This window comes from Trachinotus anak, unplaced genomic scaffold (assembly GCF_046630095.1).
Source record: "Trachinotus anak isolate AG129_WGS33_773 ecotype Australia unplaced genomic scaffold, CSIRO_AGI_Tana_v1 ptg000026l, whole genome shotgun sequence".
Lineage (NCBI taxonomy): Eukaryota > Metazoa > Chordata > Actinopteri > Carangiformes > Carangidae > Trachinotus > Trachinotus anak.
In genome coordinates, this window is record NW_027273877.1 from 8,233,257 (window position 1) to 8,247,415 (window position 14,159).

The 14,159-nt window shown below is 43.6% G+C and overlaps 2 protein-coding genes across 2 annotated transcripts in view; one reads left to right on the plus strand and one right to left on the minus strand.

The window, feature by feature from the left end:
* Positions 1 to 14,159, minus strand: part of LOC139609514 (metalloreductase STEAP3-like) — a 150,726-nt gene that overhangs the window by 3,218 nt on the left and 133,349 nt on the right. Inside the window, exons 2-6 of the mRNA XM_071464223.1 lie at positions 4,405 to 4,497; positions 3,139 to 3,381; positions 2,421 to 2,687; positions 1,756 to 2,283; positions 508 to 672 (exon numbers count right to left, since the gene is read on the minus strand). Of these exons, the coding sequence (XP_071320324.1) occupies positions 508 to 672; positions 1,756 to 2,283; positions 2,421 to 2,687; positions 3,139 to 3,381; positions 4,405 to 4,491 (1,290 nt within the window). The 5' untranslated portion in view covers positions 4,492 to 4,497. The remainder of the gene's footprint in view (positions 1 to 507; positions 673 to 1,755; positions 2,284 to 2,420; positions 2,688 to 3,138; positions 3,382 to 4,404; positions 4,498 to 14,159) is intronic.
* On the plus strand, positions 9,819 to 13,112 carry LOC139609913 (complement C1q-like protein 2). Its single transcript, XM_071464971.1, has 2 exons — positions 9,819 to 10,744; positions 11,514 to 13,112. The coding sequence occupies exons 1-2, from the start codon at positions 10,148 to 10,150 to the stop codon at positions 11,691 to 11,693; spliced, it is 777 nt and encodes a 258-aa protein (XP_071321072.1). The 5' UTR covers positions 9,819 to 10,147; the 3' UTR covers positions 11,694 to 13,112.

Genomic DNA, 14,159 nt, shown 5'->3' on the forward strand with positions numbered 1-14,159 from the left:
CAGACCTCAAGTCCTGGAAAAATGGAGGCTAAGATAGGGGAAGTCAAGGAGGACAGTAAAAAAGAGAGGAGAGGAGAGGAGAGGAGAGGAGAGGAGGAGAGGGTGAATCACAACACTCCTGATGGCTCTGCCACAGCCCGACACCAAATCTGGGGCAGCTGCAGGAGGACAAACACTCGGAGTCAGTGTTTGTAAGTGTGTGACGGCAAGATCATGTGAGCATGTAGTATGGGAGACGTGTCTTACAGCTGTCTGCACATCAGCCTGACACCTGTCCATCTATGTGTCAGGCTTCGTGTGTGTGTGTGTGTGTGTGTGTGTGTGTGTGTGTGTGTGTGTGTGTGGTTATCAATCTGCCTTAAACCCGTTTGTCATTTTCCCTGCAGTGTATGCAAGAAGAATAGGAAGCAGTGCTTTTGTCAGCAGATACTACTATGTAATATCTGCGACTGTGTGTGAGTGTGTGAGTGTGTGTGAGTATGTGTGAGTGTGTGTGACTGTGTGCACCTGTACGAAGCTGAACTCCCTCCAGTTGACGGTGTTGGCCACAGAGGGCAGCGAGGCGACGGCCAGCAGAGAGAGCAGCCCGAGGGCCATGATGCCCACAGAGAGGTACAGCTCCATCCTCCACACATCCCCGTCATCCCATGAGTTCTCCACCCCGTCCTTCACCTGGACGATAAACACACCAATCATCAGAGTGTCACGGTAGACTTAGCTCCGCTGGCTCCATTTAGGATACACCACATATGTAGCAACGATCAGGTTTGGTTTAAAGGAACTCTGGTCAACTGTGCAACTGCATCACCACAGTGATCTGGTACAGACCAACTCACTCTGTATCAATTTAACCATTTAACCAAACCAGGTTGGTTTATCTCCCATAACTTACTAATAATAACTTTAATTGTAAAGCACTTTTCTTAACATAATTACAAAGGGCTAGACAAATAAAATAATACAGTAACAGAAAAATACAACATAAAATAATAATAATTATAAAAGTTATGATTCATGAACATGTCTGTTAAAGGCTGATTTGAAAAGTGTGCTTTGATGTGAGAAAGAGGAAGAGAGGGAATTCACTCCACAGAGGCTAAAGCAGTAAAAGCGCGGTCACCCTTATCTGAAAGTCTGGAACTGCAAGAGGAGATTTCTCTGCCAACCTGTGACTGTCCTTCAGAGTGAGGGGCCAAAACAGTCAGAGATGCAGCCCAAACTGTTCAGGGCTTTATGAATGATTAATAAAAATCTGAACAGCTAAAGATGAGTTAATGCTTTTATCATGGAGTGCAACAGTCTAGACAGGATCTTGGTTCACTACTGATAAAAAGCAAGATTGAATAATTTCTTGTACCCATTTCTCGAAGGTCAGTTTTGAGTCAAAAATTTAAATATATATCCAGAATATGAAGTTGTAGGCTACATAAAGCTGATAATCTTGTCACACAGTACTCAGGTGAGTTTGTGACACTATTTAAGGAGGCTGTGTTTCCATTTTGATCGCTGGCAGTTTGGTAAAACGTAAAAGCCAAGGAAGGAGGAGAAGCCAGGAGCTTTTGTCGGCGTTGGACTCGATGAGTTTGTGGCTATTTCCTGGGAAACCCGGTATAACCAAGTTCGAAAAAATCTCAAATCATTTTTAGCACTAAACCAGGAGAAATTCAGTTGATGCTTTAACACTGTAACTCTCCGGCTCTCTTCTTCAGGCCCATGGAGGCTTTCATACCCACTCGTGTATCTCACTCCTGTCACCTGTTTGACAGCAGCGTTGAGCAGTTTGTAGCGAGCAGATTTCCTCATGGGAAGACACAGGCTGTAGATGACATGCAGGACCGCACACAGGAAGCTGCACAGCCCGAACTGCTTCCTCCTGGTCAGCCACCGGTCCAGCCAGTTGGGGAAGCGATTGTACTTGGTGCCCCACCACAGCTGGAGGAAAGCAGCGCACAAACCAGGCAGGTAGACCAGCGCCAACATCACCAAGGCCACGGAGGGAAACGTGACATTCACAGTCTCGATGGGCATTTTGTAGAAAACATTCTTCCCTTCTCTGACGTAGGGGTGCAGGACGTCACGGGTGAAGTTGTACAGGTAGAAGACGATAAACAGGGAGATGGTGCAGATGATGGGGATGCGCCAGGAGGGGAACAGAAAGAGGGGGAGGTTTTCAATCTCCAGGGAAGAGGAGAGGAGGCCCATATCGACAGGGACAAAGCCCATTCTGCGACACAGCTGCATCACTGAGCTCTTGGCCTGGTGACTGTCACTGCAGAGGAAAACCTGAGGAGGAAAGATGACAGGAAGATGAAAGCGTTCGCCAGAAATCTGAACGCCTCCGTCCTCTTTTCCCCAGCATTTGATTTTTACGTTTGCACCTCCATGAAGTTAAACTATTAGGGTCTGCTGAAGTGTCCTACCTGCCGGCTTCCATCCCGAGGGCCCACCTGGAGCGTCCAGGCTGATATGGTGTTGAACCCTTTGACTACAAAACTCTCTGGGAACAGATCAGCCAGCTGTTCGGCATTCGAGGGCCCGTCTCGGTTGATCTGCAAAGCATTGCTGACATCCACCAGTGTCTTCCCAGCCAGTGCCGGCTTCAACTCCACCAGCGTGGAGTGGTGCTCAGGGAACACGGCGACAAAGAGCAGGTCTGCATGGCTGGCTGCCTCCATCTGGGAGGTCACCTGGAAGACAATGAAATGGTCAGGTCATGCTCTCCATTAAGAGGAGTAGGTCCAAGTTAGATGCATATTATAGTAATCACAGGACCATCATTACACATTAAAATAATTGTATGCAGTTAGGTATTGTCAATACTGGTAAAGCTTTTCTCAATAAGGTTGCAAAATGCAGTGCCACTAAAATATTAGACATCTCGTAAGGGAAGAATTTTAATGCTGAAACTGACACACTAATAATACGCAAGGGGAAACCTTAGAAATGATGGATTGACTGCTTTACACTATTCCCACACCACAACTTTCTTTATTATCTAGTGGGTTTGTTTTCAGGATAATGACAACAGTTATTATCTTTCGTGGGAGAAGTGTGAGTAAAAATATAATTATCACCACAAGGAGAGAAACAAAAACACCAATTACATGGCGAGTGTCAGTGTCAGTGTGTGTGTATCACCTCAGCCTCCTCAGGGAACAGAGCCACGGAGCGTTTCGGGGTTCGACTCCCCACCACCACTTGGTAGCCAGAGGCCACCAGCCTTCTGGCCAGCGAGCGGGAGAAGTCGCCCGTACCCAGGATGCCAATCACTGGAGCACCGGGCTCAGAAGCGGAGGCTTCGAGACGTCTGGAGCCTCCTCCTTCACCTCTGCCTCGGATTAAAGGCCTCGACATGTCATCAGGCATCATGCACTGACAAAGGACAGAGTCCTGGTTTTTGGTTTATGTAAACCATGTAAACTCTACTGCTTCCTAAGACATGCAGCCAAGAAACATGAAAGAGAATAAAGAGCAAATAACTTTTATTTGCTTTTTAATAATGCAAATGAAAGCTATTTGCTTTATTAATAAAGCAAAGTTATTTGCTTTATTAATAAAGCAAATAACTTTGCTTTATTAATTGATATTTACTTCCAGACACTAATCTGTTAGGCGTAGATGTGAGAGGCTATTTCATCCAGCATCAGAGCTGAAATAAATCAAAATAAAATACAGGTGGAAGACATTTAGGTTAAGTGTCTCAACATATTAATATCTGGCACTTGCCTGCTCCTTTTAAGAACACAGAACTAGGATTCCTATTATCTCTCTGTCTCAATTGACATGTCCTACATCCGTTACTCTGCATTGTTAAAGCAGTGATTGGGCATCCAATAATAATTACCCCAATTATAGTAACAGTAACTGCGTGGCTAACAAACGATATATTGTTATTAACGACAGATCAACATTCATTTTACGCATATTTAAACAACAAGCCTGTCACTAGGAACTAATCGCTGTTAAGTTCGATAAACCCAGGTCGTCGTGCGGTTCCTTCATGAGCAGTGAAAATAGTAAAATGTAAGATTTATAAAAGCGCTGCTTTTGTCATCATTCAGATGTATGCCGAATACAACAGAAAACCGCCACAATTCAGAAACCCTCTTCACTGATGTTGAATCATTTATAAAAATGGACCGGCAAGCGATTAAACATTAAATTGCCACAAATCCACATTCATATTCTGCTGAAATAAAAAAGCGGGTTGAAGCCACCTTGCTTCTTGTCCTTGGCTGGACTCGTGGAAACTTTACATCCGAATAAAGTTTCCCAGCTTCACACACAAGACGACACAAGCAAACACAGAGGCACATTTTGATAAAACAACAGCTTACATGATATAATTCAGCTTCTGTTGGTACCTACAGCGACATTTCTACTTATTTTCAGGGAGTTACTCACCTCGCTTCTCCACTCTCCGTAAACTGCTGCGTTTCTTCCTGATAAGATGACGCAACGGTCAAGGCCACGCCCCGGCCACGCCTCCATGTGTGCCTGCAAGATAAAGCAAAACAATGTGCTCAGAAACATGTAAATGCACCACTTCAAATACTGTTCACACTGAAACAAGAGCAAAATTAACTTAATGCATGTAGCAGGAAGGAGAAAAGGGACAGAGGGAGATATAGGAGACAGAGAGGACAATGTGTAAAAATAAGCAGAAGTCAGTGCACAAACCATAAAATAAAAGGTATAAAATCAAGAAAACAAATGTGTTTTAAGAAGTTCTTTAAAGCTGCGCAGTGATTTGGCCTCTCGGAGTCTTTGTGTGAAGCTGTTCCTGAGTGAAGGGGCAACAACAACTGAAGCATGATGGTGTTTTCAGCCTGGAACGACCAGAAGCCTCAACAACTCAGAGGACCCTGAACAGAAATCGCTTGTATGTCAAACTTGTTCAGTCAATCCTATAATTAAAAGGAGTCAATGGAGAGAAGCTACAACTGATGTAATGAAACCATCGGTTTTAGCTAAATCTTTACACTTTTTGTAATTTCGCTTAGTTCGCTTAGGACTAAGGACTGAGGCCTGTGGCACACCACACATTAAGCTGCTGTAATCAATGGTGCCATGACATGTTAGTCAGATATTTCTGTAGCCTATATTCCCATCAGGATGAACTGTAATAGGTGATCAGTTAACTGTTAATGCAGCACCATCATCAGGTCTAAATGTCCAATTTGTGTTTAGTACGGTATTTAGTACGGTATAATGCTAACACACTAAGCAAAAATAGTAAACATCAGCTTGTTAGCATTTTTACTGTGAGCATGTTAGCATGATGACATTAGGATTTAGCTCAAAGCACGACTGCGCCGAAGTATAACCTCACAGTGCCGCTAGCGTGGCTGTGGACTCTTCAGTAACAATAGTTTTCGTCGTTTTGCATCTCCAAAAGCGCCTGGCGATGTGAGAAGATTTTTAATTGCAGATTCCCCTCTTCCCCCTGTTGCTGTGGAGCGGGTGTGCATGATAAGGTGGCCTTGGGATTGGGATAAAAAAGCAAAAGCGTGTTAAAAAGATGTCTGACTGCAGGTTACACACTGTCAACATGACTTCATCATGTCTGCCTTTGCCACTTGCAAAAGGTTGAACCCCCCCCGGCTCGCTGTGCAGCATCAGTGTCACCACACACAAACACACGCACACAAGCACACACACGGACACACACCGAATGCATGCTCTCCTACTCTCTCTCGGCCATGTTTGTTTACAGTGCTTAAGGTCAGAGTCCTTGACATACATATCTGATTTTGAGATTCTTCATTCATGGGTATTGATCATCGGTGTCTCCCAGTGAGGTAACCCATTAATCTTACGAGTCAATTCAACCGAACTTGTTACAATCTACTAGGGAAAGATGTCGGCTTATTACTCTCCTTAAAAAAAGGCGGTGATCTGGACTGAAAATGTGAAACCAACAGAGTTGGGGCAGGGTACAGCAGTGACGGGGTTAGTAACCCTCCAGCCCAACGTGCAACAAGTCGAGTTAATGAGGGCAAAGCCTGTTTCACTATCATTTACTGTGCAAATGGGTTGGATGTGAAATATTCTGGCAGACAAGTAATGGCAAGGTCATAAATGGTTAGCCTGAGGCGGACAGGTACAGCTAGTCCTAACGTCTGACAGGACTTCACTGTCAAAATGCTACATGGAGGAAGACATTCGTTTCTCCACTTTCAAGGGCGGAGGTGTCTTCAGTGCCCTTCATCAGGGATTAGGGTCACATGTTGAGACAGGAGCTGATGTTGCAAGTTCTCATGGCTGTCCTGTTGTGGTCCAGTGAAGGTTTCCACACAGATTTACAGTTACACCCTGTGATGTTTTAAAGAAGTAAATACAATATGTTATGATAAGGAAATCACAGTGATCCCCCTGTAATTCATCCTGTAATAAAATCACACTGATTCAAGTCTTTTCTCTGGTGACCTTGCAGCAGATGTTTAATTAAAGGGTTGTCATCACTTTTTTTTTTTTGGCCATGAAAGCTCAGCACGCTACAACTAAAAAAAAAGGCTGCGCTAAATCAAACAGCTGCAAATAGACAAAACAAGAGCAAATGACGATTCAATGAGTTGACGATATCAAAAGCAGGAATGCTGCAAGTGGCACAGAGCCAAGCAGAACTCAGTTACAAAACAAAAGGAACTGATGAACACACCCGAGGAGTTCCTCAATCCACGACTGGCCGTGAAACACAGCGTCCGAGGGCCTTTTGTTAGTTCATTCAAATTGCAAAGCTGCTAAGGCTAAGAGAAAAGAAATAGAAAAACATCTGCAATGATATCTGAGTCATGCTATCAGTGTCAAAACTAAAGTAAACTAAAAGTAAACACACACAAAAGCAGCAAGAGAAAAATGAGTTGTTCCGTTGCGGTGAACATCTGGAGGCGCCGATTCTCCAGTTGTGCGCCATTAAACCGACGTGGAAGAAGAGGATGAAACGACGTGATGTAATTAAAAGAGCACCAGTCAAACCTCAAATGAGAGGACGGAAATATTTAGTTCACTTCCCATGCTTCATGTATGTCATCATTTATTTGCCAAGTTTGTTTCCACTGCACTTTGTTTTGTTCCAGCTGTGGAGCATAACTAAGTACATTAGTCTGAAGTACAACTCTGAGGTGTTTTACTCTCTCTTCAATATTTTATTTACTTCGTTACATTTCAAATAGAAACATTGAACTGTTTAAGAGCTAGCTGCTATTGTGCAGATTACATTTTTACATCAATAAAAATATGATGCATTGTTAAAAAACTGCTCAACACGATGTGAAGTAGATAAAATGACCTCACATTTGACCAGCGTTAAAATGCTGATTACATGTTTAGTCAGGTAATCTGAAAGCAGTGCTACTACTATAATTATAGAATGTAAATATTTCATATGGCTACTGCAGAATAAATGCTAACTATTACCAGTGTCAAAAACGAGGTTTCATATAATTTGGATGTGTTTTCTTCGTTATGCTCCATATGCACTTGCGCATGTGTTTCTTCTTTTCTTTGTCAGCTTTGCAGCGGTTTGTGATGCTTCATATGTTTTCTTCATTTGCTCGTGTTTTATCCGTTTGTTTTTTCTAGTGGCAGTGCTTTGAATTCTCAAAGGCATTGTGCTTTTTATCCCCTTCTTAAATTTCCCTTGGTGATGTTCAACAAACGCACACAGAAAACATGTTTTACCTGGTCACATACGGTTTAAACTCTGAATGGCGGCAAACGATGGACTGATTCATTTTCCTCGCCAGATGGTTTATTTGGATCACACGTTAGTGCACCAACATGCAGCGTGATTGGAGGCACGGCAGTGCTGCAGGGCGGGATAATCTCAGCAGCTCCAGTGCATAATGTGGACAGTGTGTCGTGCCTGGCTCAGCAGAGCCTCAAGGTACAGTTCACTGTACTAATCACGAGGAAAGGTCATTTCTGCAGTCATGTAGGAGAGGCGGGAGCGTGATGTGCTCTGTACGCCTTTCTGCGTGCTTATTTTTAGGGTATTGTTTTGGAGATGATTATTGCACTGATCCTGGATCCTCACGTTCTAGCCTCAATTTCACTTTTGACCCAGCTCCTGTGACTTCTCGTGCTCGCTCTCACCTTCAGACACGAGCAGCCCAGCCGGAGCCATGTTCTGGGGAGTTAAAGCTGAGCTGAGCACAAGTTGAAATTACTGATCGGGGGGGGCGGGGGGCTTCTGCAGGGCTGCTGCTAAGCCTTGTGTCCGGCCTCTGAAGATTTCTCCACGTTGCCTTGAGCTCTAAAGCCTCTGCTGTGGATGTGGCGCCTGTGCTCCAATTCCAGGTGCTTAGTGCCCAACTGACTGTTTTGAACTATTCTAAGTCCTTTGAGGGAATTTTTGAGCTTGAGGACAAAATCGACAGATGCTTTTATTTTCAATTAGCATAGGCTCTCTCTATTGAGTGTCTCAAAAGCTTGAGCTCTTTGGAAATAACCAGTGAAAGACATTAATAGCAGCCTTATTCAGCTGATGTGCTCATAAACCACATGGTTACGAGTGCGCAGTGGCCTCACTGAAAAAGAAAAGAGGCAAAGGAGGCATTTAAGACAAATCTGTATTCAGTAGAGTAATGATTGCTTGCACACTGCAAGAATTTTAATTGGTTGGAGAATCTAAATTCAAGACCCGTGGCTCTCCGCCGTGTGAAACAAGACATCAAATATGTCCCTGCAGCTGGGGAGCTCGGGGCTGGAGGTGGCGACAGCCGTCAGACATTTGTGGTCCATTTCCTGCATACATTATCCGCCCGCCCCCACCCCCCATATTCTCCTCTTGCTCCCCCTCTGTCTGTTTGTGCGTAGTGACCGATGCAGTTGGTCATTTGATGTCACCGTAGTGATCCTGCCCTCAGCCATTTGGGTCTGACTTTGAAAAGACCCCTCATGGTCTGAGTCAAATATTTAGCTCCTGTTATCATAAGTCTAAGCCACTTGTTAAATCTGACTTTAACCCAGATTGATTAATATAAATAAAAACAACTGACATCTTTGGAAGTCTCCTGGATGCAAATATGGAGTCATCATTCACCATAACAACCTTTTTAAATCAAAATGTGACATCCAGCATTTTTACACAATTTAAAGCTTTAAGACTGACTGAAGAATTTATGAACCTATTTCTGAAACCATCATTTCCAAAAGGGAATTAATGGATATATTGCTCCTTAATGTATTCTGCCCATAAGAACTTAACATAAACGTCTCTATACCTTTGAGATTCATGAAAATAAATATGCAGTCATCTGACATTTAAAGGCTGTGTGTATATGCATGGATTTACATACCAGCTGCAGGGCCGAGGGATTTGTCTACATCTACATGTGGAGTGTGTTTTTTGCTGAATCATTTTAAACCATTTAGTGCCATTTTGAATAAACATTGCGCAGACTTCAACTTTACGCGCTGGCTTTGCCATGGTCTTCTTGTCAAGTCAATCAAAGTCAAATCGCCTACTTCCTGTTAAGCGTTTAAAAATAAAAGCCTGTTTGATAAAGACGCTGCAAATCCGCTTTGTATGTCTAATAATTTACTTGTTAGTCAAGTGAAACAAGTGAAACTTGTCAAATAAAAGTATTAGGAATTAAATTCTTAAAGTTTATGCAGAATTGCCCTTGTTGATGTTGATATATGGTACTTTAATGTTGTAGTTGCAGGAGTTTAATATGCAAATGCATCATATTTTATAAACTGATCATATTTATCTGAAATGCAGTGGAGGTGACAACAAGTATAAAGCACCATAAGATTATCTGTATTTGTAAGCCAACTCGTCCATAGGTTAGCTTTAATTTGTAGGGGAAACCCGGCATCTTCCTGTCTCAGTCCCTGCTAACTTTGACAGCTGGACGCAGCTGGACGCAGCTGTTTGCGCGCTCTCATCCATCCAGCCCAGACGCGCCCCCGCTCCCCGGTCACAGCCGCTGCCCAGGGGCTTGGAGACACCACCAGAACAGCTGGACCCAGGGACGCGCTCTTAATTAACTTCATCATTTTGTCTTTACCGTCCTGAAGCCCCCTGCCCTCTGTCACGATTCCCACCCAGAGCGGCTCCACGGATTTCCCGTCATCTCTTGGTCCCCGACCCGCTCGGAGGAAGTGGTCGGTGGTCTTCCTGGTGACCGCCGTCGCGATGGTTTTGCTGGCTCTGGCCGTTGCTGTCCCGTTACTCCTGCTCCGCACGTCCGAAACCTCCGCTCGTTACTACGAGATGATGGGCACCTGTCGGATGGTTTGCGACCCGTACAGCCCCAAACCGGGAGATGCCACCGCCATGGAGGTGATCCAGAACGTGAACGGAGTCGCTCCGCAGCCGCCGATGGCGCAAGGGAGCCGCGGGGAGCCCGGGCGACCGGGAAAACCAGGACCCAGGGGCCCCCCGGGAGAGCCAGGACCCCCGGGTCCGAGGGGGCCGCCGGGAGAGCGCGGCGACAAACTAACCTTTCCCGCCTTAGCCGGGGCTGCTGGGGCTGAGAGCAGAGAAACAGACGGCGTGAACTCCACGACCCAGAGTTTCAGGATCGCTTTTTACGTTGGTCTGAAGAATCCACATGAGGGATATGAGGTGTTAAGGTTTGACGACGTGATTACAAACTTGGGGAACCACTACGATCCGAGCACCGGGAAGTTCACCTGCCATGTGTCCGGGATCTATTTCTTCACCTACCATGTGCTGATGCGGGGAGGAGACGGCACCAGCATGTGGGCCGACCTGTGCAAAAACGGACAGGTAATATAACAGTGTATGGTTTCATAACCAAACTCCAAAGCAGTTTCACTTGTTTGTGAAGGGAACCATTCTACTGATGTAAAAAAAAAAAAAAAAAATCAATAGCAATGCCTTCCATTAAGAATAAGAAACAAGAATTAATTCAATTTGGTTTAAAATAAAAGAGAATTACGCTAATATTCCACACCACATCAGCCAACATGTGAAAATGCGCATTTTACGCACAAAAAGCGCACAACATGGCCTGAGGCTTGCTCCTTTATTCGCCTTAACGCGAGTTATGTAACTGCATATTCTTACTACTGGTTTCTTTAATGAACTCAAGGTAACATCAGTGATATTTCTGGTCAAACACAAACATGTCCGCATGCTCTGTTTGGCGGCGGCGCTCATGCGTAAATCCTGTTTGGATGAGTGTTTCCTCTCAGACGTTTCCAGCTCCAGCTGGATGAGGGGGTCAGACACGAGTCTTAACATTATCACTGCTCATTATAGATGCTGGCAGTGGAATAAATCCAAACACAGATAAGGGTTTATTCTATTTTATTCTATTCTACTGAATAATCCTGTTGTGTAATTGTCCCAAGAGTTAGGTAGAGTCAGACATGTACTCTTTTCACACAGCAAATGCTACTTTTATGGCTGCACCACTGTTGTTTCACTTTGCCCCTCAGGTACACATGATCTTTGCAACTCGGTTTCTATTTCTGTTGCACTCCTCCTGTAAACTAGTGCTTACTACAGCCTGTCATGTCCCATATTTCTCCAGGTTCGGGCCAGCGCCATAGCTCAGGATGCGGACCAGAACTACGACTACGCCAGCAACAGTGCTGTGCTCCACTTGGACTCTGGAGACGAGGTCTATGTCAAACTGGATGGTGGCAAAGCTCACGGAGGCAACAACAACAAGTACAGCACCTTCTCTGGCTTTATCTTATATCCCGACTAAATGCGCCACAGCATGTCCATGGACAGTAATCATCACTGAAAATTGTTTGCAGTAAAGTATGTGGTCTAATATGTTTCTCTTCTTTTGAAGGGTGCCATGACACAAATGTATGTTCTGTTTATTTAGTGAGACATTTATTTATTTGTATTTAAGTTCAGCTGGAGGTTCCTGTCATCATTGAATATGTAATATCAATAATATTTCTGTTCCTTTGAATTAAGGTGAAGACTTCCTGGCTGCCTACGATCTCAGAGGTCCGTACAGTCCAGTATATGACGTTTTGAAGCAAATGTATTGAAATCAAGGTGTTGAATGAACGTCATATAAACAGTGTTGAGAGTATGAGTTAGCCAGCAGTGTTTGGCCTTAAGGCCTGGTCACACCAGGATTGAAAACAGTGAAATCTGCAGCAAAATCAATTCATTTCAACAAAATCAGTGGATTTACACACAAGTTAAACTGTACAAATTTTAAATCAAGCTCAATTTTGATGAATTTTAACTTGAAAATTTGCAGCCTTAGCTAATAACAAACCATCTTGACAGCAGTGACTTTCGAGGGAATGGAGATGAAGAGTCTGAGATGGAGGAAGCTAACATAGCTTCTTGGCTCTCGTGCACCATCCAGTTTTGTTTAACCTCCTCTGAGTATAAACTGCACCACCAAAGAGGAATGGTTTATCACTTGTAACAAGACACTCAGATATTCTTTTGAATAAACTGCGACTAAAGGTCCTGTTAGTGATCAAGCTAACGGGACATTAGGCTATAATGATGATGATACAGATGCGAATTAGCTTGAAGTAACAATGTAGCGAAGCATAGGAAATGGAGACATTTATGTAAAAAAAATAAATAAATAAAAGAAGAAGCAGCTACTGTGACTGGCATCTACTGTACTTCTTCATCATCAAGCCTTCGGAGCCAAATATTGGATAACAGTCACCACTGCCTGGTGTGACCTGAGCTTTACTGTGGTAACTGAAATACTGACACATCTAAGCCACGTGACATTACATGTTAAAAAAGCCCACTTTCCAGTTTTATTTCTTTACTTTTCCCCAGAAGTCAGCGCACCATCAGTATTAATCGCAAAATGAGAGCAACAGGTATACAGTACATCCTTATCCTCCCATAATTCAACTGCCATGCACCTTAACTGGATGAGCTGCGCCTGTTGCAGAACATATGATTGACTGATCGATCGATTGGGCTGATCGGAAAGTGCCAAGGCTGACAGACGTCACAGTCTAAATTCATTAGGTAAGATACGTTGATTGCAGAGCGAGCAGAGTCGTGGTGCTTTCAGTGGTGTTCAGTGTTTCACAATAGAAAATGACACTTACAAATGGATGTCCTGAATTAATACTGAATCTGTTATATTTTGTTCTCATATACGTCAATAAATATTGTTTGACAACAGGTTTGCGTCGTGTGGAAATCTCTTACTTCATCGGGGTTAGCTGCTTTAAGACAGAGCAGTTGTTTTTAATCTACAGTCAGAGCTACACGTTTCTGCGAGCAGCCTGCTGTTAGTGGCCTTGAACTCTGTCTGTACATATTTTGTTCCACAGTTGCCCGAAAACGGTTTCCTGTCTGAGTGTGTTGCGTTGCGTTGTAGCCTAGAAAGCCGCCTCTCTGCAGTGTGTCCTACAGGTTCCAGGTGTCTCCCTGAATGTCCTTTGCTCCATGTAGCTCGCAGTCATTTTTAGTCCGGCGAGCCTTGGACACCATTCTGCTCTGCAGTCCCATGGGGCTGTTTTTTGTTCTGCAAACCACTATAGCTGTATCTTTTTTCTTTTTTTCCAAATGCACTGAAATCCTCACATTTTATTTTATTAATAGCATCACTGAACAACAATTGATAATGAAAAGTAGCAATATTTGCAGCCCTAATGCTAAGTTATTACATGGAACTACTATCTAAATTTAATTTAATGTGACTTTTATGAAAGGAATATTTTGGATGCATCTTTTTATTTGTTGGTATGCTTTTATTTTTGAAAGACTGCAAGCTTGCTCAGTAGCTATAGACACCAGGAAAGGTCCTCCACTTGTATATCATTTACGGTGACAAAACATAAATATCAAGCTTTAAGACTCTTGAGCTCATCTTAGATATTCTTAGATATTAAAGTGGGTGGAAGCTGGACGCTGTCGGCTCCTGTGTTTCACGTCTGATTGACTTGTACTCAGATTTGCAAATGCTGTACCAGACTCAAATATTGCTGTAAGCCTTCATTAACATGATGGTTGTTTTGTGTGTGTTTGATTTTTTTTTTTTCCTGTCCATCCCCACAGGAACACACAAAAACAGCTGTTTATACACGACTGCTGTCAATTTAAATGGAAATCATGGACAACAAATATTAGCATGTCTGCTTAGATAAACCTCTATTAAGGCGCTGGATGATTCTCCTGCCCTCTGCAAACTAACTTTGTCCTCCTCAGAAGGGACGGCGTTATT